The 27,206-nt window shown below is 31.6% G+C and overlaps 1 protein-coding gene across 5 annotated transcripts in view; it reads left to right on the forward strand.

Annotated features, from left to right (window-relative positions):
- Positions 1-27,206, forward strand: part of CSMD3 (CUB and Sushi multiple domains 3) — a 1,092,836-nt gene that overhangs the window by 418,884 nt on the left and 646,746 nt on the right. For 2 of the 5 annotated variants that reach the window (XM_088798979.1, XM_088798980.1), the window contains exon 7: positions 11,438-11,749. The exons of the other annotated variants lie outside the window; for them this stretch is intronic. In XM_088798979.1, the coding sequence (XP_088655105.1) occupies positions 11,438-11,749 (312 nt within the window). The remainder of the gene's footprint in view (positions 1-11,437; positions 11,750-27,206) is intronic. 5 annotated transcript variants of the gene reach the window in all.

The following is a 27,206-nucleotide window of genomic DNA, read 5'->3' on the forward strand; positions in this document are numbered from 1 at the left end:
GTGGCTGAGCTAGCAAGCGGCAGAGTGTGGATTGCAGATTGCAGAGAAGCGGATTGCTAGTAAGTGAGATTGTTTGGCAGAGTCGAGTGGAGTCGGTCGGTTGGCAGGCAGAAAAGTGGAGAGCAGGTCTCACGTTGTGTGAATCCAGCCTCCAGTGAGACTATAGTGGTATGACTCCCCTACCTATGGCTCTGTGGGTGTTCCTTTTTGGCCTCACCATGTCCTGTGTTCTTATGTGGGGAGCAGGAGCTGAGACCCCACAGGCCGCCCAGCAGGACACCTACTCTCTGTCATTCTATAAGATTTCACTGTCTCAAGCAAAGCATACTTAAAAGAGTCAATATTTGTTTATAGTTTTTACTTGCTTGGTGTGCAGAAAATTTTCAGAGTTTGTAAGGTGGAATTACTTCCAAAGTAGGATTGCCCGATAACATTCAGAATGCCTGGTTGATTTTGAATTTCAGATAAACCATGGATAATTTTGTTTCATTATAAATGATTCCCAAGTATTGCACGGGACATATTTACAGAGAAAAAATATTCATCTAACGTTCAAATTTAACTGAGTGCCCTATATTTTTATTTGCTAAATCTAGCAACCCTATTTCAAGGTGCTTATAGTCATGCGGTTGATTCAGCTAACTGTTTGCCCTGCCTTTATTCCATATATCTTTAATATCTTCTCCCTATTACAGCAATTACAGTCTTTCTAAAATGACAATCTTGTCATATCAAGCTAATGCTTATGTCATGCGGGAGACCCTGCTCGCTGCGCCATTTGTCGTGCAGGGAGGCCTGCGGGGTCTCTGCTCCCGCTCCCCATACAAGAACACAGGATATGGTGAGGCCAAAAAGGAACACCCACGGAGCCATAGGTAGGGGAGTCATACCACTATATTCTCTCTGGCGGCACTATACTCTCACTGGAGGCTGGATCCACACTGTCCGCAAACCGCCATCCACACTTGCCAGCCCAGCCGCCATCTTCTTGCTAGCCCCCTTCTTTCTCTCTTTTTTTCTCTGCTAGCGTAGCCACAGCAGTTATATTAGTGGCTAATGGCTCACTGGTTACAGCTGACGGCCAACTAGCCACAGCTGATGGCCATGCAATCACAGTTGGCCATTTACTACCTGAGCCAACACCTTTCTATGTGAGGCCGAGAGCCTGAAAACTACTTTCTGGGGCTCTGCCCCCACACTTAATATCTGTTAGTGATACCTCATCTTTTCACGTGAAGTTGAAATATTTTTTGGGGGGTTTTAAAGCATTGTCCCTGCCTATCAAATCTGCTATCGCTCACTTCATCCCTGCCAAACCAAGTAATTCTCAATTGCCTGAGCATGTCTTGCCTGTTCTCCTGCCACTCCTTTTTTCTAAGCCGTTACCTCTGACTAGGATGTTTTTTTTATTCCTCATGTACCAGGCAAAATCTGCTTATCCTTTAAAGCTCAGTTCTAATACCTGTCCTATTAGAAAGGCTTTCTCATTTTGGAAGCATAGCTAAGGACTTTCCAGCTGTATTTTCATAGTTAAATGTGTATCCTTCGTTGAACATACTGTGTGGTTCTGATTTTTTAAATTCATGACAGTTTACTTGCTAGGCAAGATGGATACACACACGCACATATGTATATGTACATACTCATATATGTTGGGGAGGAAGGTATGTTTGTGCCTGACGCATAGAAATCTGTTAATTCATGTTTGTGAAATAGAAAAGAGGAGGGAGAGGGAAGATGGAAAGTACTATTATAGTCAGATGTTTAAAATGCTACTAAAACACAGAATGGGGGGGGCAGAGACCTCTCTCTTTGGTATAGAAAACATGGGGAACAGAAAGAATCATTAAATAAATCACATTTACTTCCTCTGGAATGAATATTTTACTATGTACAAAGCTGTGAAAACACAAGTCCTTGGCTGAATCTCTTTGTTCATATTTCATTCTCATTTTTTCCGCCTTTCCAAGCAACTTCTGCTCTAAATGAGATGGACTTTCTTTGTATTTAAAACACAAACTTATACCTGTCTCTTCCCCAGGGGAGATTTGAGTTAAGGAAGCTCTAATTAACCTTCTGATTTGTATCACCCAGAGGATCAAACTCTCTACTCCTGCAGTAGAAAGATTCAGAGAAAGTTGGCCAGATGTTACAGTTTTAAAATAGATGATTTTTGAGATCCAACTCTGTCAGATCTCCATATTTTATCCCTAATTTTTATCATCTAGTTCCATAATCAAACTAAAGAAACAAAACATACTTGAAATCAACTATTAGGTTGGTGGAAAAGTAATTGTGGTCTAAAAGGTCAATAATTGCAAAAAACACAATTAATTTTGTGCCAACCTAACATAACTGTAAATCTCAGAAATCATTGTTATGGTATTCATACCATGGTTTTATCGATGGTATTAAAGGACAGACTTTTTAAAAAAAATTTATTGGGGTGACAATTATTAGTGAAATTACATAGATTTCAGGTGTACAATTCTGTATTACATCATCTATAAATCCCATTGTGTGTTCACCACCCAGAGTCAGTTCTCCTTCCATCACCATATATTTGATCCCCCTTACCCTCATCTCCCACCCCCCACCCCCCTTACCCTCTGGTAACCACTAAACTATTGTCTGTGTCTATGAGTTTTTGTTTCTCATTTGTTTGTCTTGTTCTTTTGTTGTTTTTGGTTTATAAACCACATATCAGTGAAATTATATGGTTCTCTGCTTTTTCTGTCTGACTTATTTCGTTTAGCATTATAATCTCAAGATCCATCCATGTTGTCACAAATGTCCCATATCATCTTTTCTTACCGCCGAGTAGTATTCCATTGTGTATATATACCACAACTTCTTTATCCATTCATCTATCAAAGGACATTTTGGTTGTTTAAAGGACAGACTTTTTACTTATTGTTTTAAAATAAATTATTCTTTGTAAAAAGGAACTTGGCGATGTGATTACATGAAGAAATATAAATGTTTACCTCTCAATATGGAAATATACTTTTTAAATATCCCAACATAGAATTATATGTAACACCCCCATACATAATGTATAATATACAGAGGATACCAACAAAAAATGCATACACATTTTAAGAAAGGAAAAATACTATTAAAATTGTAATAATCAATATATACCGATAACCAAAGATGAATACAAGTCATGTGTATACATTTTTTTGGCACTCTCTGTATGTGCCCTTCCCATTAATGCTAAACTTCCTTCTGAAGTTTCTTTCTTATCCCCCAGCATTCCACTTTTCTAAGCCCAGACTGGTATTCAAGCATATCATTCCTGCTCCTAATTAATTAGCTGCTATATAATGAAAAGTGTTTTAAAGAGCATATGATGTGGGAAAGTAAGACTGTTTTTGGCTTCAGCTTCTTATTCGGCTTCTTCCCTTTGGCATTTTTATGCGGTTACTCACCAGTAGCTTAGCACCTTTCCACAATCAACAATATAATTTCTCCTCCATAATGTCAGCCCTTTCTTACCAGCATACACCTCCCTTACACCCCACCTGTTAATAATGAACCATTTCTTCCAATCGAATAACAATCACATGAGATCAGATATCAATTTATAAGGACCTCAACAGTGATCTGACTGCAGTGATCTCACTGCAAGCTTTTCACTTCTCCCAAAAACAACTATGATTTCATTAAAATAGAAGTCAGTTAATTACAACTAATGAAAAATGACTGAACTTCTTCCTCCACATATACACACGCACACACACTTTTCCAAACTACAAGGTTATTATAGAATTAAATAGAGGATAAGCATGGGTATAGTTAGATAGTCAAGGTAGGCAGGACTTATGGACATCACAGCTAGGTCAGGATAAAAACCTTCTCTTAGTTTTCCTTTTAATGATGACAGGTATAAAGGGTATCCCTGCCAGTTCTTTTCCCTTCTTTTCCTTCTCTTTCAAAGTATGAAATACAGTCATTATAAAATATTTTGGTAGGGAGGGGGCTGGAGAATGGAAGACACGGTAAATGCTACTCTCATTTGAGAAAACGTAAGTGGAGTGATTTATATGTTCTTGGATGTTTCTTCCTCTCTTCTAGTACATGCAAATACAAATTGCAATTCTATGTTTTATATTGTTTGAACACATCTGGGCAGGTTCAAATTCTTAAATGAATATCCTTAAAATACACTTAACACTGAATAAATGTTAATTAAACATAAAATAAGATGTATTTTTGAGAAATGAGATAAGTGCATTCAGCCACATTAATTCCCCCCTCCTTTATTTATTAAGCATTCAAGGGGAATTGGGGATACACAGGTGTAAGATGTGTTTTTACTTTAAAAATGTTATTAAGACATAATGATAATCAGACAGAGGAAGGTTCTGCAAATAAAGGAGTTCCTGAAATAACACTTTGGAATAAAAGATAGTGTACTATCCCTGTTTTCTAATACAGCCTTTAAATATTCCATGAGAACTAGCAGCAGTTACACAAGATTTTGTGTGGAAGAAAATGAAACAAGTGTGTGTTAACCTATGTTTCATTTGTTCATGGGAAATCCAGAATGACAAATGCTTCTACTTCAGCTAAGAGATAAGAGCTGTGGCAAGTAAAAGGTCTAAAAATGCAGGATTCCAGGAGATGGTTTTAGAAAGGTGTGGAGGGGCATTCTATCTCTTTCTTTAATTCTTATGAAATGTGACAAGGACACCGTGAATCTATTTCAAAACCTAGGTCTTTAAGTTCTATTGTTAGTATTGTGACTTTATAGAAGAACATTATACTAGTTATAAAAACAAAAACAAAAGCAAAACATAAAACTTCAATTTTGTGGATATTTATTCCTATGAGTAGTGCGCGCATATTTGTTGTTGGGCACATTAAAATTAAAACAAACAAGCAAAACAACAACAAAAAACAAACAAACAAAACAATGACACCTAGGATCCACCACTACTCATAGTCAAAGTTCCCAAATTGTGTAAAAAAGAGTGAAGATGCTGAAGCTTGGTTCTGAAACTTTGTTTTAATCAATTAGGTGAAGCAAGAAATGGTCCTTCAAGAGAAACAATATCTTCAAGATTTATAATCCTCTACTTGAAAAATTTTCGTATCATGATCTTACCCTAAGTAATGAATGTTAATTATCTCACATTTTATAACAATTCTATGATATTTATTATAACATTCAGACATTTACAACATATAATATATTTATATAGCACATGTAATATACAAATTTGCTGCATATATCGTATATAATAAGATGTGCTATATATATGTATATATATATACATGTATATAGTTTTGTCATGATCAATTAACAGTACTCTCCATATGCTTTCTAAAACTGTTGATATTTTCTATATTTCATTTTGATAAAGATATTTATGGTTGTTTGGCATATGGGTTTATCAAAATTTCAAACAATTCAGAATATTGGGTTGTTATCTTGATGCAAGCAGCTTAACATCAGTTCACATTTTCCATATTTTTATAATCACTTATTTACTCATAGTAAGTGCGGATTTATAAATGTATCATTAAATCTTGCTATCATCAGTTTCAGCTTAGATTGCAAATATTTATGTACTTTGAATATTAAATCAGTAAGGTCACTTGTACTTGAACAATAACAAATCTACTTCCAAACCATATATTGTTTTCCCTATTTTAATGCTTAGAAATTTAAATAGAAATATGTACATAAATAGAAACAGATATATGTGTACATATATGTACACATATATATATACACATATGTCAATCAATCCAGAAAGACAATTTATATTTAAACTCAGTTCTACATTTAAATTAGTGCATATGTAATTTGTTTAATTAATTCATGCTCATAGAAAATCTATTATTTGTATTACTGATTTTCTTTTTCTCTGCCAAGATCAACTTTTCATTTTAACATCTCAGAAATCTTTATGCAGGTGACAGCATTTTTGCATTGCCATGTCATAGTTTAATTGGCAGAGGTTTTCTTTCTTAGAGGTGCATCTTATCATCAAGAGAATCTTATATTCATTTAATTAGACATTTTAATATCATAATCCTATGTAGTTTCAATATAATGCAGCAATCTGATTTAATGTCAAAACTTTATAAGATCAATATAGACCTACACTTTTAAACAAAATTGCAAACTGACTTTTTCATGATTTGTTCACTTAAAATCCTACTAGTTAGAGAGACAATTTTATGTTTGGTAACAATTAATCAAAAGTGGAACATTTATATTCTAAACTTTAAGGGCTACTTTACATTTCAGTTTACCCATCTCTTCCTAAGTTGAATATTCATACTACACATATATATACCAATTCATACTATTGAATACCAAGCTATACAGGTTTTAGGATACTGAAATTAATGATGTTTAAAATGTAAAATACTTGTTATTTTCCCTGCTACAATATGCTTCCTGAAAATTGTAATGTAACAATGTAACAATAGCTTTATTTTACCTTACCAGCTCATATTTCAATTAGTTTTCAAGGGTCCTCACTTAAGACATGTCCCTATAAGTTTCATGTAATACTAAATAAAAGATGAAATAGAACATAAAAATTAAATTACCTGTGGTAAAATTTATGGAATATTTAAATGATGACACAAATAGAATTGTTACGTTAGTTGTGTTTTGATTTTACTTTGATATTATTTTATATATTTTTGCATGTTTTTATGCTTAACGTTTACTGCATTTTTCTTCACTAAATATCATAATGCCACAAAATTATTCACTCAAAATTATTTTGTTAAACTTCTATTCAAATGTTTTACTTGAAATATTAAAATTAATGGAACAGAATATATGTTTTTTATATAAAATAACATGCCAACATAAGAGATCTAAAAACTGCTTCTTTGAATATGCAGTTATCTTTAACTGTACTATACAGTTGTGTATGATTTGGACCATCCACTCACATCTCTAGCAACATATTCTGTTATATTCTTCTGAGATGAGTTAGACAAAAATTACAAAGCAAAATAGTATATTTTAAAATATGTATAGAATACTAATAATTGAATCCAAAAGATATTCAAAATCAATTATGAGTTTTTATTTGTTATACTTTCTAAATAAAACATTTATATATGGCTTTTCATGAATTATACTTAGTCTCTTACAGATATATCATTGAAATAAAAAAGCCCTCCAAAACAATTTTCATTATAATATTTAACCAAATCCAAATTTAATATTGTAAATTTTACCATCAAACAAATTTGCCAATTGATATGTGTAACGTATGTCATTTTCCATTATAATTTCAAAGATGACATGCAGTTATGATTTCTAGAAGCATGCTAATATATGTAAACCATTTCATTTCTTTTCGTTATATTGGGACATTTTTTTGTTAAAGAATATTGATAAAATTATATTTTAGATACATATTTGTATTGTAAACATCTAATTTTTAAATATATCTCACGTGATTTAATGACAGAATAGTCTAATTGTGATAGAATATATCTTGTACACATTATTTGATTTCAAATGAAGATTGGATTTTCTGATGTACATTTTTTTTCTTAATTTGGGTTGTATGTCTTGTAACGTGCATTTAATATTGTGCTATTGAAGATGATTAGCATACTTAAAATATTTAAAATATATATTTTAATATTGGATTAGATATATTACACATTTAGTATCTATTGTTGCTATAAATAATCCTAAAGCTTTTATGACATCGCTAATTACCTCATAAAACAATTATGTATGCAAAAATGTTGAGTGTTTTTAAACTGTTAAATGGTACATATTTACAATTTTAAAATCTGTTTTACACACTGCCAATTTAAAATGGTATCAAAATCAGTGTTCTAAATTGGTCTACATTTTAAGTGAAATTATTATATCATATATGATATAACTGTGTGGTGAAGGATGATTTTATTGCCTTATAAAGGAAGCCAGTTACTTCTTTATTATATAAATACATGTATATTTCAAATATATTTGACTAAATTTAGATGCATTTCTACCTCTTACACTTATAAAGTATAACTACTTTTCACTCTATAGAAATTTGAACATTCTAAGTAAATCCATTTTACACTAACACTGTAAGGTTTCATGTTTTGGGAATGATGACAAATATCTTCAGGTAGCTCTTATTACTTATCTTCAGATTCCAAACTTTTTCAAAATGATGTTTTTAAAAGTTATTTTAATAAAAACAAAATTATCAGTTCTGTTTCTCTTTGGAGTTACCCTTGATTTATTATACTGTTTGAAATACTACTTTGCCATGGTAAAAATTTTAATAATATTTAATTTGTGAAATTTATTCTCTTTATTATTGTTAATATCATTTTAGCATTAATATTAAATCCATTCATTCATTTCTTTCTTCTTGAGGATATTTTTTGATCATCTGCTATGTACCAGGCAATATACTAGATCCTAGCAATTCAGCAATTAATAGCATATACAAAATTCTCAGCCTTCAGGGAACTTGCATTCTAGTATGGGGAAGAAAGAATATAGACACAAACTATAATTAAAACATAAGAACTGGTAGTAAAATGTCTCGTGGAAATATATATCTGGTTAGACGATGGTTATTAAAGAAATATATTTTCTAATGCTTTATTTCAACATTACACCCTACATTCTACATTCAGGTTAAGAAAATAGTACTGAATCACCATCACTATTAGCCAAAAGTAGAGCTCTATTAGAAGATTTTAAGAATGAGATTGTAGCAAGTCCTAGGTCTAAATGTCAGTTCTAACTCAAATTTGGTCAGGAACTATATTCGTCCTATGGGTCTTCAAGAAAAATGGGTGTTTGGAATTGGTCTATAGGTCTTGAAGATTAGTTATAGAAGCTATCCCAAGAAACTATCCCAAAAATTAACCCAGGTTTATTGACCATTTGGGCTTAGTTGCAATGACATCAGTGATGGAATATAATAAATGACTATTCAGTGTACTGAGATTTGAGACAGCGTACTAATGACATAATTGTTTTTTCATACTTTTAGATTACATATAGCAATGTATTTATAGTTAAATGATTTCTTTCTTTATACCCAAAAGCCTGGAAATTATTGTAAAACTATGAGAAGCTCTAAAGTATTAGATTTTTATTCTGATTTCATACTTCATTTCAAAAATGGAAGCCTTAATTAAATTCCCCAGGAGAATAATATGGATCAGGTAACTGTTTTTATAGTAATAAGCACATGAGGATCCCAAATAGCTGATTTACAATGAGGTCAATTGCTAAATGTTAGTAGTACAAGCGTAGTTATTGCTTAATCATGTGTTTAAAGAAAACCTTTGCCAAATATTAGCTTAGTAAATACTACTGGCCAGTTTGAATAGCCAACATGAATTTAGTAGATTCTAATCTTCACAAAATACCTTGGATAAATATTCAATAGGAACTTTTTTTCTGACTGATGCTTTAAAGTATATTAAGAGTTTAAAATAATCTGACAGTTGTCATATTTTTATCCCTGCCCCCCTCAAAATACTTTACTTTTTTTGAATTTCTAAATCAACTTAAAACAAGATATGACAACTCGGGCGGGAAGAATTACCATGTTTCCCGGAAAATAAGACCTAGCCTAATCAGCTCTAATGCTTCTTTTGTAGCAAAAATTAATATTAGACCCGGTCTTATTTTAATATAAGACCGGGTTTTATATAATATAATAATAATATAATATAATATAATATAATATAATACAATATAATATAATATAATATAATGTAATATATAATACCGGGTCTTACATAATATGATACAATATAAGACCGAGTCTAAAATAATGTAATGTAATGTAATGCAATTAATATAATATAATATAATATAATATAATATAATATAATATAATATAACATAATAAATACAATTCCGGGTCTTACATTAATTTTTGCTCCAAAAGACGCATGAAAGCTGATGGTCTGGCTAGGTCTTATTTTGGGGGAAACACGGTAGTAGCGGAAACGTATTTCTTTGCTTGCTTATGAATGAGGAGGACCCATGTTTGACTTCCATTTTGAATTTAAAGTAGAAACCAGAATTATTTGTCGTACTAATCAACTGCCTACAAAAGGGACAAAAAAAGGCAGAACATGTTAAAACCACATTAAGCAGTATAGCTATTTTCATCTTGCTGACTGGTTAAAATATCTCTGTGTATTTTTTGTTCAAAATATCTAGATTGTGGAGAGAAGTTTGAAATGCAGTTTATTGAGAAGGCAAATACATGAAAGCATAGACCACTCATTGGCTTTTAAAAATGTTCAGAAGTTTTCTAACTAGGACCTGACTATTATTCATAATTATTACCTATACCTCCAAAATTTATTTATTTTTTCTTGGAAAGCATTTTAGCTGTTAAGGTTCTTTTAATTATATCTTCATTCAGTTTCATGCCCGTATTATAAGGTTGTTTTTTTCATTATGAAACAATTATGTACTTCCAAGGAAAATCTTTCAAAAAATTTAAGTGAAAGGATTAAAAAAAAAAAAGAAAGAAAGAAAGTAATATGGCACCTTTAAAAAACATTTTAAATTATAGTGAAAACTTAGGTTTAAACTAAGGTTAACATTTTTGAAAGATATATATTGTGAAATGCTTATGAGATTTTTGGAAATTCTCAACCATTTTAAACTTGTTTTGTACTAATAAACGTTCCATTGTAATAATTAATTTTCAATCATTTCTAAATAAAATAATTTGTTTAATTCTAATTAGTTGAAAATTGTTAATCTCAAAATTTACTTTAGAATAGAGAAAAAAAAATGTTACTCAACTTCCAAAACAACCCACAAAATTCTAAAGTATATATAACTCATGAAATTGAATATTTTATCATGTTGGCTGCTTTCTGACAAATGAAATTAAGATAGACACTTACATAGAGCAGTTATTTCAGAGTTTCATTTTTTTAAAATCATTTTGTTTTCATTTTGGCTTTGATTTTAAATTCTCCTTTCTTCAGTTGCTTGTCTTAAGATAGAAAATTTTGATATTTTTCCAAGAATTCTTGAAGAGCTATGGCACAGTCTATTCAAAGCATTCTTTTGAGAAAACTGTGGTTACATAGTTACCCATTTTGTCAAAACATGTCACTTCCCAGACATTTGTTGTTAAAATTCATATGTCGATAAATAACAAGTAAGATTGATTTGGAGCTTCTTAAAGGGTTTAGTATATCACCTTTTCCCTCCCAATGTGTTACAGTTAAAACGTGGTGTATTTGTGTGTAATATCTATTCATTGGTTGATTGATAGAAACCAAGCATCAGATCTGGGTACTTCAAATTTTAGTGGCATGTTTGTGTTTTACCTCTTTATGTTGATTGTCCTTAAGGTTATGGAAGGGAATATGATTTATTAAACTTATCAGAAAAAATAAACAACATTTAAAAGAAAAAGTTAGCATCTAGTGCTACTGTGTCCCACAGGTTCTTCTACATTGACCCACACTACCTCCACTGGTGAGTTAGAGGAGAATAACAGGACTGCCACTGGTGCAATTGCTGTTGCTAGCACATCTGCAGATGTTACTGTATCCAGTGTTACAGCTGTCACCATCCATAGACTTTCTGAGGAACAGCGAGTGCAAGTTACGAATCTCAGAAATTCAGGTCTGGACCCCAACACGTCCAAGGACGGGCTCTCTCCTCATCAAGCAGATACACAAAGTACAAGGAGAAGACCAAGAAATGCTGAACAGATAGAAAGAACTAAAGAGCTTGCAGTTGTTACTCATAGAGGTATTGGATGTTATTTTACTTGTGCCCATTTAGTTACAGCCAAAGCTATGTTTTGGTAATGATTCTAATTAGAGAATAAACTGAAAGACAGCCAAGATGGAGGAAGCTAAAGAAAGTGTTCAAAGTAGTAGCTGAAAAATATAGACAGTACAACCAAAACCTGAATAATTTGAAGGCTCAGAAATGAAAATAAAAACAAAGTGCAATGGTAATGTGAAGGGAGGGTGGGGGTAAAAGTAGAGAGAAAAGAATGCATAAATGGGTTAGGAGGAACAAGTACTAAATACTTATTGCTTGTTACATATCAATTATGATATTGAGATAACATTGAAATAAAACAGCCAGTTTCTATTAATAAGTGCACATATTTACATATTGATGACTTATCCTATTTAGTATTTTTCAGCATTTGCATGAGATTTTTATGTTATATGAATGCTAATTAATGATTGAGAAAATAGATAATTTGGGAAAAATGGTAACATTATGTGTGGTGATTGTTTTACATAGCTTACTCTTTTATTTCTAAATTACCTATTGCCTGACCCATATGATTGTACTGAGATCTCTCATTTTGAAAAGGTAACAGCTATTTATTGATATTTTGGCTCCAAATTTAAATGGTGCTTAACTTCTTGATTTAATTTTAGAGAAAAAAAATACCACAAAGACAAATCATATATTGGTAATTTTCTAGTTAATTAATACAAGCCTACCTAACTTTCACAGAATTAAGAAGTGTAGCAAGTATATTTTTCTGTTTCTTCATAGCAGTTTTCCTGAGCAGTTTAGGAAGAATCAATGTAGTGTCAAAAAATAAATGGATTTCATTTATATCAATATATGCATCAGTGAAAATATTAATTAATTGAACTTATTTCAAATACACAATATCTACTCCAACTCTGTTTCCAACTCATTATCATATATTCTCTAAACTGGCTCTGGTCTATGTGGTGTGGTTAGGCATGTGTTATACAGACAATGATATAAGTGATAAAAAAAATTCAGTGCTTAGCACCCACTAAGAAATATCAAGGCATCTTTCCATAAGTTGATTGAAAATCATATAAAAAATATCTCAGAAACTAATTTCCATCACAATTCATACTGAAAGTACTTCTTTAATTATCTTTAACAAGAATTATAAAATGAATTATTTCCATGTAATAGTCTCCTTTAAAGGATTAAGTCAATACCACCTTGCTTTTTTATTCATTTTCCTATCATAAATATTTCCACTCATAGAAATATAGAGACCATGATAAAATTTATGATTTGCTTAGTCGAGTTGATGGTTTTTCTTAGTATATAGATATAAAAATGTGTAAATATTATTAAAATGTTTATTAAGAAAATAAATCCTTCTGCTTAGTTGTTTTTACTTTCTTTGGAAAACTGCATGAACTAATATTGACAAACTTCTCTATAATCTCTTTATCACCTGTTGAATAGAAGGAAGGTAATTTTTGAATATAAGTTTATTATAGAGATCGACTTATAATACAAACATTGTTTTAGCCAAAATTTGTCATCAAGAGATGTGAGAAACTCTGTGGTTACAGATTAGTATTTTGTGGAACTAGGCAAAAATAGTTACGATTGAAAAGAGATTAAATAGTAATCAATCATTAAATGATTTGAACATTAATCAAGCTAAAACTTTGAAGTACATTCAAGTAAATTAAGGTTACTTTCTTAGTAAATTACAAATTAGTGCTCAAATTCTCTCAATTGTTGTCACAATCTCCCAATGATATAAAAGCTAATACCTGTTTCACCTTTCCCCTATATTCTTTCTAAAATAGTGTTTCAAATATAATATTCAGTGGTGCCATCTACTTTGAAAATATATATACTTCAGTTACTTATATTTAAATTATTGTTATAGAAAACATTTTGAATGTTATATTCATTTTTTTCAGTGATTTAAATTATACCTTTATCAAATCTATTTTAATTAAAATTGGTCCTTCTGACTTTTTTCAATAACTTACTACTATTTCAGTGATGTCAGTTGGCTAGTTATCTATTATATTTCAGACACAAACTATTAATATTTGGGGCAAAAAATACCATCAATATTGGAAATAAAGGAAACCTAGTATCCTGTCTATTAATGCTTTAAAAACATTCAATATATAGCTATATTTTCAGACATTAAATATCTTTAAAAATTTGACTCTTAGCAGAGCCAGATTTCCAAATTGGAATTGGCTGACCTCAAAGCAGTATTATTTTTAATGATAATTCCAGCTTAACCAACATGCCTGAAATTCCTACTGAGCACTGTCCTCTCTTCTATGGGAAATAATGACCTTAGAAATAAAATCAAGGCTTAGTTATGACCCATAGTAACCTTCATGATCTGGCTTTTGCCCATATCTCCACATTTATCTGATGTGACTCTTGACAGTCACTATTTTTTTGGTGAAACAGAGTTTCCTTTAGTTTGTCAAACGCACCGTATTCTTTTCTACCACAAACCATTCTCATAAACTATTCTTCTTCCCTTCAAACAGATCATTCTAATTCCCTTTCCAAGGGTTAGCTTCAATTGTCACCTTGGAGAAGATTAGGTTTTCCTGTTATAACTCATCATCGTCCCCTGTACTTTCCTGTATTTGTAGTCACCAGCCCTATGACTTGTCCTGTAAATGTTGTTCTGTGAGGTAAGGAGTGGATGTTCTTGTTCATGCTTCATTCCCAGTGCCTGGAACAGCTTCTGACTCGTAGACATATTTAGATAATCTTTGCTAAACTAATGAAGAAATATTTACAAGTTCATTTGCTAGAGAATTCACCTAAATTACTTAAAGGCTAATAATTACACTTCAATATAACCACATATCAAATCTCAATCAAATCTCAATATCTGAGAATTAAAGATAACTACTTCATGTTTTCAAAGTTATAAAAACAGTGTTTTTTATCCCTTTTAAAGGTAACAATATTCTCATTAGCCTACAGTAATATATTGCTTTTATTATATTACCCCTTCAAAATTTACAACATAAAGCCAGATATAAATGCTTTGCCTATAGCCCTTATACATTTATAAAACCAAGTGGAATGCATAGGTAAACACAGGAAAACTATAAAGTCAATACATTTCATACAAATAAATATTGATGTAATAAAAAGAATGTTATTTTGCTGAAATTAATTACTATCTAAATCTTATATATGCTAGATTGCAGTAGCATATGTTCATTTGTTATCTACGAGTCTAGTTTTTTGCCGTGTGATAATTTAGCATTTTTAATCATTTTTCTCTATTCACATTGCAATTAAAATTTCACTTCATGATTTTTTTTTATTACTCCTGATTCCTAATTTATTCTTAATAACCTGAGGCAAATAAAGTACTTATAGTTTATATCAATATCACTATGAACACAAAGAAAACCAAGACACTGAAATTGCTATAGTATTCGGTACTTGATACTTCTGTGTGTGTGGATTCAAAATCTATTATATTAAATTGTAAATCACTATAACTAGTTCCTTTATTATAAATGACAGTTGTGCAATTAATGAATAATCTGAAAAAATTTGGAATATTTATCAAAAGTATTTTAATTACAGGGCACTACTCCAATTAATTTTTCTGTTGTGTTAAGTTTAAAATGTCACTAATTTAATTTAAATTATCTTAATTTTGTTGTTGTTGCCTTCTACTTGTTCTGAGTAAAAAAAAGCAGTTTTCACCATTTAGAAAGAGTCTTTTGTCAATGAAATAAAAAGAAGTAAAAGAGAAATTAGAATATTAATAAATAATATTGGCTTAGATCTTCTTTAAACTATGTTTTAACAACCACACCACAGTTTCCTGTATTTCTGTCCAGTAGTCCTCAGAATGAGAATTCAGTTTTGATTGATTGGACTTTAGTCTACTTCTGTCACCTACTATGAGTGAGACCCTGTGCAGGTCACATGAATTATTGGAGCTCAATTTCCATATGTGTAAAATAGTATCAAAGTACATATAACTTTAGGGTTATTGTACAGATTAAACACATAATTGGGTGGAAGTACAAAAATGTTAGATATTTTATCCCAATTTAAAGATAAAACCAATTGCCCGCCATTACTGGTTAGTTTTGAGGTTAGAGTACTAGAGTGAGTCTACACTCTGCCATTTGTTAGCTGTATGATCTTGAGCAAAAACTTCAACTCTGAAAGCCCCAAGTTCTTAGTAACTGAGATGATCTGTCTCATAGATAGTTGTGTGAAAAATGCAGCATAGCCACTGACTTGTGTTCAACAAGTATTGATTATTATTTTATTAGTCTTTACCGAACATGTTTTAACTCTTGCTATGTGCATGACATTGAATTGGATAATAGGGGTATAAAATTGAACAATGCAGGCTATGCCATCCAGTAGTCTAATATGTAACTTAAAAAGTAATTATAAACTTCTTATGAGAAACACTGTCCTAGTATTTTTGAAATGTTATTGAAATAACGTAGAGGAACTGACTACCTGTAAATATAAAAGTGAAAGAAAGCTACACAGAGGATATTTAAACTATTCTTAAAAGATGAATTAAAGAAAACTGTTTTTCTATCACTAACATACATAGAAAATGCTTTGAGTATATACTAGTGCTGCCTAGAAATGTGATGAGTCTGTAACAAAATGTATGAAGTGCTCAGCTATGCTTAAAGGAAGATTTACATTCATATAAATTAACTTAAAAACAATTGATTTTAGTTTGAAAAATATCCAGATACTTAAAATTACCTAACATAATATCTAATGATATTTTAAATTTCATCAGAATAGTTTGTTGCCTTAATTATAAAATCTCTTTCAAAATTATTAATATTTACATAAAATGCCTTTTCAATAATCCCTAAATCCTATAGTTCAATATTATAGCCCTAAGATATTTCAACTTACTTGATTTAAAAAAGCAGGACCTATGTAAAAATTTGATTTAAATATTATAAGTAAAGTGCCCTATATTTCTAGAATGATATATTTTAGAATGAGAAGGAATCTTTCAGATCGTCTAGTATATCACCATTATGTTACAGAAGAAATTACAGTCTGGCAGAGGCTATATGAAAATTGAATCTTCATATTGCTAGACCAGTATTCATTTTTTCCTTTATTTCAAATCGATAGTCGGATGTATGCATTGTGTAAGTGGTATTAAGGTTGAAGTGATATAGATGATAAGCACAATTCGGTTGTCCTCCTCAAGACGTTTATAGTCATACCACTTTTAAAATAATCATTAAAATGTGCTTCTCTCCACATAATTTATTTTAACATTGCTTTTCCTGTATATTGTGGTATGATGCAATTTTTTTTTTTTTTTTTAATATATGAACAAGTTTGGCAGTCGTTAATGAGCAATCTTAGTAGTTGCTGTTTTCAAGTACAAAATGTAGATATATTCTTCTGGACAAGTTTATACACACAGACACCTGTGTGTGTGTGTGTGTGTGTGTGTGTGTGTGTGTATACATACATATACATATATACACATACATGTATGTATATGTACATATATATAAACTATCTTATTCTTTTTAGTGGAAATTTAATTTAAATGATATAACATCTTGTAACATCTGTAGAATCAGGCATGTGTTATGAGCATTTATTGCCATTGCTGCTGCTTGTTTTGACATAGTGTAGTCAGTTATTTGTAGTACGTTTAATAGTTAATGATGATGTCAATAGGGTTATGCTGGGTTTTAGTTTAGTTTATGAAATAACATGAAATTATGTTTAACTGAAATTGAGCATGATGTAGAAACCCCACCCCCCCCAATGGCAACTTAAAAGAAAATCTGTTTTAATCATAAGTTTTTAAATAGAACTTTTTATTGTTTTCAACCTTAAGGTAAGAGTTGTTAATTCAGCATAGGACTATTCATTTTAGGTCAGCGATTTTAAAACAAAAGCAAGAGTTTTTGTGTGTGTGTGTTTTTTTTTAGTTTTATCATAAGCAGTATTTTTTTTTCAAGTAAGCTCATCTGAACATTTTCATTGCTTCACAAAAAAAGGAAAATGGCCAAATATCAGATACATATCTACACTAAATTTCCAGTTTATTTCAGAAGTAAAATTGTATGATTTGTAACAACTTTGATCGAAAATCTAGACTGTGACAATGGCAAAAACTCCTGTGTGGATGTAACAGTTCTTGGGTATCTAATATGTGCCTTTCACTAATAGGCTATTTGGCTACATGTAGAATATATTTTAATATTTTCAACAGTTTGCAGGTAATTAATAGTGTTTTCAAAGATTCTATTAAGGCATTTATAGAGTATAAGTTTGTAAATCCAAAGTATGTTATTTTAGTTTTTAATCTTCATAAGCAATATCACAATATGGAAGTTAATTGATGGATAGTTACTTTATGGATACTGATGTATGTCCATTAAGTATCAGGGTTTTACTGAACATATATCTGTGTTAAGCATGTGACAGCTTCAAAAGAAGTGTAAGATATGCTCTCTGTTTTCAAAGGAAAAGTAGCGATGAGACTACAGAAAAAATATTGGTCAATTCTAAGAGAAAAATTACTGCAAAATGAGTATGATAAGTGAGTGGGGATGAGTTACAGCTGTCCTCAAACATACTTGTATGATGTTTTATGTAAGAGAGATCAAACCTGTTCTGTCATAGGTTGTAGAATGTAGTGTATGGAACCACAGGAAGAGACAAATTATTTATTATAAATACTCTTCTCACATTGAGTTTGGTTCAAATATAGATTGTGTGCTTCAAGAAGCAAGAAGTTCCTAAATCACTAATAAGATATTCAACCATAGCTTGAGGGACATATTGGGTATGTCTAAAGAATTTAAGCATCAAAGAGTGTTGCAATAATATGATTGCTAGTGTCCCTTCTAATCCTAAGTGTCCGTGAATCTATTCAGAGATACTGTATATTAATGAATGTACTTACCATCGTCTGTTGTCCCTTGATGTTTGAGTTGATATGGATTTATCTTTATGGTTATCTAATTGAAGAGCCAATGATAAGTGAAGGGGCCAACACTACCTTCAAGAAAGTAGAGGTTGGCACTGCCCTTATCCCAGTAAATGGGAATTCAGCCATATACACGTTTCTCCCAAGGCCCAGTGCCTATCTATATACAGACGGTGCCAAATTATATATATATATATATATATATATATATATATATATATATATATATATATATATATATACACACACACACACACACACACACACACACACATTTTAAGAAAGGAAAAAAATATTAAAATTGTAATATTCAATATAGAACAATAACAAAAGATGAATACAACTCATGTTTGACTTCTGCAATTACAAGAAATGCTCAAAGTGGTTCCCATCAGCATCCAGATACTTCTGATTACAGTGAACTACTGCTTGAGCAACATTGACCAAAGTGTCCACTTGTATACATTTTTTTGGCACCCCTAATATATGCCTAAAATTCCCAAAACTCTCCATTTGAGCATCTAACTTTAGCTTATCTTTTAGGTAGTATCTAAGATGATAGGCTTCCTCTCTTTCTTTCTTTCTTTCTTTCTTTCTTTCTTTCTTTCTTTCTTTCTTTCTTTCTTTCTTTCTTTCTTTCCTTCCTTCCTTCCTTCCTTCCTTCCTTCCTTCCTTCCTTCCTTCCTTCCCTCCCTGCCCTTTCTCTTTCTTTATTTTCTTTTTTCAGTCCTTGTTTTTCTTTCCTTTCTTTCATCCTGGATCTTTTCCCCCTTCTTTTATCCTTTTTCCCTTCTCTTCCCTTCCCTTCCTTATTTATTTCTTCAGCCAGGATTCCCTGAGTACTTATATGCCAGGCTTTCTTCCAGTTCTTGAGTAGACAACATTGAACAAAACTAAGTAGACCTTGCTCTGTTGAGTTTATATTAATGTGGGGAGAAAAAGATAACAAGAAAATAAACAGGTAATTACCTAATGGTAGCAAGAGATGTGCAGAAATTAAAACAGGTTATGCGATATGTGGGTGATTACCTTAGTTTGAATAGTCAGAAAAGGTTTCTTTGAGGAGTTCAAATTTAAACTGAGACTTAACAGGAAACAGATATCCATGCTAAGATGAGAGGGGAAAGCATATCAGACAGATAAACCAGGAGCTAGGAAAAGCTTCAGTTTTGCTTGAGAAAAAGCCCAGTGTGCCTGGAGCTCAGTGGATAAATAAGAAGGAGACTGGTTAATGAGGTGGGAAGCCAGCAGGAACCAGACCGTGTAGGTGGGCTCCGAGGTCTCAAAAAAGGGCTTCATTTTCATCTAAATGAGATTGGAAACCATTGTTGGGCTTTGGTAGGGAAGTGATATTATCTAATGTAACTTGTTTTAAGGGGTCATTTTGGCAATAAATTAAAGAAATGACAAGTAAATAGAAGCAAGCAGACACACTGGTAAGATAGAGGTGCAGTGAATACTTGATAGGGACTTGCAGTCTTACATTATGTTTCTCTCAAACTTCAAATGTGAACTCTGATCACCTACCAGTCTTGCTCAAAGGCAGATGCTGACTTTGGGATTGGGGTGGGATCTGAAATTCTGCCTTTCTAACAAGGTTATAAGTTATGCTGATACACGGGAGAGCAAGAACTTAAATGAGGGATTAACATGCAGAGAGAGCAGTGCATACCATGTTTCCCTGAAAATAAGACCAGGTCTTATATTAATTTTTGCTCCATTAGGGCATATTTTCTGGGGATGTCTTATTTTCTCATGTGCTACAATCTACATTTATTCAAATACAGTCATGTCATCTTGTTCTGGAACATCGTCATAACATACTAAATGCGTCCGTCTGGCTGATAATCTTAACTGGGGCTTATTTTCGGGGAAACATGGCATCGAAAGTAACTGTTCGCTGTCCACCCTCCACGAGGTCTTGTTCTCCACCAGAATAATCACAATGTTGACAAACTACCTCAGACAGTATACTAAAGCTAAACTTTAATTCTATAAGAATGACTTGAAAGGTGAGAAATTCATGAATGGAAGGCATACCTTAAGGCCTATGGAATTTCTGGATCCACCTTAATGATAATAATTTATTCTGTCAACCCTTAAGAATGAGCTGATTGCTTTAGTTATGATTTTATTGAAAAGATCAATGGATATGTGAATAATTGATGAAGTTCCCAAGTCAAGTTTTAACTCATTTATTACTTAATTTTTACCCCAAATTCTATACCTTGAAATTATTCTTTAAAAGTATTATCCAATACCTGAAAAAACTTAAGGCTTTAGTTTCCTTTTACTTACCATGCTTCAAATCTCTGAAAGGCTAAGCAACTGATAGATGGAAGCAAAATATAGTGAAAAGAAGGATAGAAAAATTAATTGCCAAATAAAAAATATGACCAAATAATTAAGCATTATTTTCGATTTTATATAAATAATGAAATTTCATTTGCCTGCTTGATTGAATTTCCATGTCCTTCTGTATGAGACTAACTGATGTATTGATGTTCATGCACGTTCAGCATTAATATTAACTGAATGGAGAATTTATATCTTTTAAAACATTATCTGGTTCCATATGATTCTTATAAGATACTTTCAGTTATTAAATTACTTATTATTTTTTTTTATGTAGGAACTTTGATATTGGTAAAGTAAATACATAAATAACAGGGAATTAACATTTAGGTGTGTGTACTCCATATAAATATTGAGTAGTGTGTGCTTTATAAATATCTCACCTTTTTTTTTTTCGTAGTTCTCTTGCCTTTTTTCTAATTATATTATTTTGTGGGAAATTTTGTAAAGTGCTTATACTTGTAGCCATTCAAAAATCCATGTCCTAAAATGTACCAGTTTATTATTTACATAATTATTTACTGAAGATCATCCTCATTTTATATTTTATGACCACATTTCATCACCTTTGTGCAATTGTCAAAACTGTCATTCATAACAGTAAATATATTTTTTATTTCTAGTTTGTCTACATTTTTTTCAGTAAGTTGCTTTTAAGGAGAAGACAGAAAACAAAGTATCAGAATTTACTTGTTAACGGATTTATGCATTTCTAAAGGTATTACACAGAAATACTATGAGTGCCTGAGGACTGTTATGACAATATTAAGCAATGAAAATTTTTTTTTTCACAAATGGCAAATCTGCAAGTAACCATTTTAACATTTTTATCCAATGCTACCCCTCAAGCCATGCTTTTGAGTTTTCCTTTAAAGGTGTTAAGAACTTCTGATGCCCCAATGCTTTTGTTTTTATTTGAATAGATCTTGGGACGCATACGTCTTTTCACATTCACTGGAATCATCATCTTATAACAATGGTCTTATTTCATAAATGCCAGTTGTTTTAGATTTTCAACCCCATCATTATGCTCACCAGTAATTATTAATCAGATATCTCAGTAGCATGTTCATTATATTAACATACTGTTTCTCATCTTTTATTAAAAAGGGACGAAAAACAGGGACTGCTGTGAATCAAAGGGAAAGCTTAACTTTAAAGATCAGAAAGGAAATTGGTTTTGTGTGTAACTGATTTCCCCAAATAGTTACCAGAATTAATTATGTCACCTTTGAAATCAGATGGTCACAGTGAATCTGACATTTTTGACTTTTAATTTTTTTCCCTTTTTAAAATATTTTGAAGGGGCTAGACTTTCTATTTGTGCTCAAAGCTATTGCCAAGGCAGACTCCTCTGCCTTTTGGAGTATGAAAAAAATGGTCCTATGTTAGAGACGTTTTTATCTTCTTCAGAATTATTTTAGGGCATTTTCACCCACTTTTGCAACAAGCTGCTTCCCTTGCATGTAGTTTCTAGAGCATATGGTTGCCCTGCTGTGCACAGAATGAAATCATACAATTAAGCTTTAAAGTTTTAGGAGTAGTGAGCCTTCATATATGGCAGAACAGCATGGTGTTAGGTTTGGGGTGTATTGCATAGAATGTTTTTCGTTTCATAATTACACCATTTATATTCTAAATCATAGATTATTGCTTTTTAGTGTTGATGCTTGACTTTTCTTTGTTTAAAATATTCTTCAAGTGACATTTCCTCACAATAATAAATGGGATTAAAGTGACAGAAATCTTAGATTGATTTTATCCAGAGCCCAGAGAGGTTAGAAATTTTTTTTCTTTTTTTTTCTTTTTCATTTAGTAGGCTTACATAAAGGAGAAAAAAAGTTCATCAAGTCTCCTGAACTTTCGCATTGGAAAGGATTACAGCCAAAGATGATTTTGCTAAAGACTATATGATGATTGAATTTCATATTGCAGTTGGCTTTTGCTACACCTTTTTCATTTTATCTGTTCACAGTTTTAAAATAAAGTAGTAAGAGGCTTCAAGCCATGGGATTAAACTTGGCACTGTCAGTAAATAATCACTGTTTTTATTCAATATTAAATTCAGTTAATGGATCTGATTCTCCTTCATACTAAAGTAAATCATGCTTAAAGTTAGATATCGTTAACATTGTTTTACATTATTACATTATTCGCTATTTTTAACATTATTACCTTTGCATTACAAAAGAAATGAGGATAGGCTATACTAATCCCATCTATATATTTGTGGTTTTCCAGGATATTCACTTGGCAATTGAATATGTGGAATGTTGTTATTCACAGTCAGGTGGTAGTATAGACGCTAGGATTGAACTTTCAGAGTCAATGAATGAAAATGGTTTACTAACATGTATGACCTTGGGCAATCTACTTTAGCCCTTCTCTATTTTGCATCTATAGAAAGGAGGGAAATAATCCCATTTTAAATAGACAGTAGGCATAGGTATATATACTTTAGACATAGTAAATGAGACTGACCCTTGTTGTTCACATCAAAACATGTTGCAGTTACATAAAAATCTCATAAGGTAAAGATGTGAACAAAATAAGAAAACCTTTAGCACAGAGTTTTAAATTTCTGAGGTAGTTGATTTCTTCAGAAATAAAATATATAGTTTAATGCCCTGTTGATAGAGAATAATGGAAGTGGCTAATATTTATCGCTCTATTAACTATTATTCATATTGATTTCATGTATAAGTTCTACAGAAGTAATGTGTAATATTCAGTTCATTTCAGGTTCCTATTAGTGCCATATTCTTTTCTTGCCTGTTTTACACTTAATTCAGTTATTCTCCTACTTCAGTACAGCCAACTACTTAACTTCCGTGTTATCAACTTTATCCTTGTGAATTCTCTATGCTTCGCAATTGCTAGAGAAGAGCACAGATATGTAATCTAGAATTTCAAAACATTCCCTGGTATAAGTAGTAAGCCACCAATCTTAGAATGACAAACAATAAACACCCACATTTTTTACTTAGACGTACCTTTTGAAGTATAAGAGTGGTTATAGACAAAATAAGATATATTGTTTAATGTAGTACCTGAAAAATCAAATCGCTAATAGTTTCTATGTACCAGTGATATATCCATCAGAGTCCATTGCGAAACAAAAGAACTAGGGCTAATTCAAGGGAGGTTTACTTACAAAAGGATTATTTCTAAATGAGTGGATGCAAAGGAAACACAAGGGATCATCTTATAACCTAGGTTATTACCCAGCTAAGCTGTCACTCTTCCCAACCCTTTTGGGATGAGAGGAGAGAGATGTTGAACAGAGAGATATGTACAGTGGCTGGCATGAGAGGACTAGTTACCTTCAGTTAATGGTCTTAGTTAACACTAATAAACATAAGGATGAGGACCTCTGTGGAATAAACCTGATTTTTCCTCCCACTCTTTATCCTCTTTCTGGAATTCTTCAGAAGATAAGGGGTCTGTTGATAGTCTAATGCAGGGATGTCCAAACTGCAGCCTGCAGGCCAAATGCAGCCTGCGATCCATTGTTAATTGGCCCGCAGCAAATTCCAAAAATATATTTAGTTTACTTAAATAAACCAGGTGAGGCAATACGTACTTCACCTAGAGTGAGTGGCCTAGCTGTTTGTGTATTTTACCGCATATGGCCCTCGGTGAAAACCGTTGGAAAAAGTTTGGACACTCCTGGTCTAATGCCTCAAAGTTTAAATGTTTATAAGAATCACCTGGGGATCTTGTTAAACCATTAATTCTAATTCAATAGGCCTGGGATGGGGTTTCATTGTCTGCCTTTCAAACAAGCCCCTAGGTGATGCCCGTGCTGCTTGCACAATGCCACAGTTTGTGCAGCAGGATTATAGCCTATTCAGATGAACCTTCTGTACAGAGATCAAGGAGGAGAATTTATCTGGAAAGGCATATGGGCAATAGAAAACACACGCGCGTTAGGACAGGTGCTTTGCGGTCTTCAATCGCCATGAACTTAGCGGTAGAACCCTGCAGCATATATAACTACCAGAGCCCATTTATGCATGTGTATTTTAAATAGAACCCAGATAATAATGCCAAGACTTCTATTGAAGAACTTGGATAAAATAGAATAATCTGAAATCAGAAGACATGAGGAAATTGTCATGCATTAAAAAAATAATATTTTTTCTGGATTTTTTACTTACAATTATTCACTGTACTATTGAAATATGTAGTAGAATATATTCAATCATCTTCAGTCTGATGATCTTCATCAACTATCTTCACTCTTATTCAAGCAGTTGCTTCTTTCCCGATTAGTCTCATATTAAAAGACATTGCAAATGTGGTCTCTGATGTTGAATGTAAAACAAATATGTGACATAAAATTAGTTCATTTATTTTGAATAGTAATTTTTAAAAATAAACCTCCAGGTACATTATTGTTGTTGAGATCATTTCAGAAGTTTTGCCTAATCTTCATGTTCCCTAAGGCATCCATGTGAAACCAAGGGCAATCCTAAGCATCCAAAAGAAAAAAAAAAAAAAGTTATAATTTGTCATGTTACATTTTATAGTGAAATTATCTGGTAAAATTAATTTATAGAAAGAGGACAGAAAATTATTTCTGTAAAGAATATGATCTATCAAAACTAAAAAAGGGTCCAAGAAAGTGAATGGAGGGGATTTTCATATTTAACTATAGGACTAAAGATAATCAAATTTCTCATTTGAAACTGCCAGAAAATTAGTATTAAACCTTCATTAAATTAAAGGCTGAGGTAGTCGTAAAATTGTTAAAACTATTTGTGAACTGTACCTATAGTAACTCTTTCCATGCAGTAATTTTATTGTGCTGATTGTAAGAATCCATAAAGAGAATGTAAAAATCCCACATTTTCCATCCTGACATTTTACAGCTCACTATAGCTGTTAAGACCTGTTACGCAAAGCATTGCCGGTGCATCTGCTGGTATCTACATAAGTGTTATGAATTCCTGAAATTGTTTCATTTCTGGGAGGAAAGAAACCCCCATACAAATTTTAGAGTCTTTATCCAAATACTAGTTGTGTGATTTTCTGCCACCTATTTAGTCCATCCGCTTTCTCTTAAATAAAAAGGAACAAAATTAATTCAATCTAGAAGGCCTGTGAAAATTAACAAATTGATTTTATAAAATATGGTGTCTCCTTTTCATACTTGCCACTCTGTTCAGTTTTCTAAGCAAAAGTTTTACATTTGTTTCTTAATTTGAAGTTGCTGAAAAGTAAGATTCCAAATATTTAGGGTCTAAGCTGATTTTGTTACAACTTTGAGGCCTTGTAGCCCTATAATCTTCTTTTATAAACATGAAAACGGGCCTGTTTCATGTTCACCTTAAAATATGCTGAACTACACATATTTTCATTAAAAACTAATATTACATATTAAAGGATGTTTCCATAAATTTATACTAAAATTACTTTTTGGTCAAAGGATTTGGAGAGGTTTCTAACTTTATTTAAAAAATAAATTTTAAGTTAGAAATCTGGGGAAGTAGATGATTTAATTTGTCTACCATCCGTACCCAGTGAAAAAGTCATAACAGAAAATAATTTTTAAAAATTGAGTATATTGCATCATCAATTACAATGTCTTTTGAATGGCCTTAGATCTTAAAAATTATAACTGGTAATAACAGTAATTAAAATAACTAACATTTACTGAACTTTTGCCATGTTCTGATTCCTGGAATTCATTATAGAATTTAAGCATGGTGGTACAATATATAATTGTACTTTTTTATTCAACTATTTATTGGGCATCACATAAATTTTATACAAGTATTTAAATTTTATATTTATATATTCAATATGCAGGAATAAATACTAGCCACAAATTATCATGGTGGCATAAATAGAACTTAGGACTTAGAAAAATATTGGAGTGTCTGAACCATGTTGCTTATCTTTAGTGATTTTTAAAAGGGACAATATATTAGATTTTAATTATAAAATTGAATATACAGATTGTGCCCAAAATTGTAGTCACACTTTAAGAAAGGAAAAAAATAAAAACTGTATTAAAATTGTAATACAATGAATGATGCTAACATTTATTTACCACCATCTTTTGAGCGAATGTCATGCTACATATTGCTACTGTAATTCAATTCAACTTCGAAAAGTAATACATAGATAACATCT

This window comes from Rhinolophus sinicus, chromosome 6 (genome assembly GCF_057876585.1).
Source record: "Rhinolophus sinicus isolate RSI-liver-muscle chromosome 6, RSI-T2T, whole genome shotgun sequence".
NCBI classification, from domain to species: domain Eukaryota; kingdom Metazoa; phylum Chordata; class Mammalia; order Chiroptera; family Rhinolophidae; genus Rhinolophus; species Rhinolophus sinicus.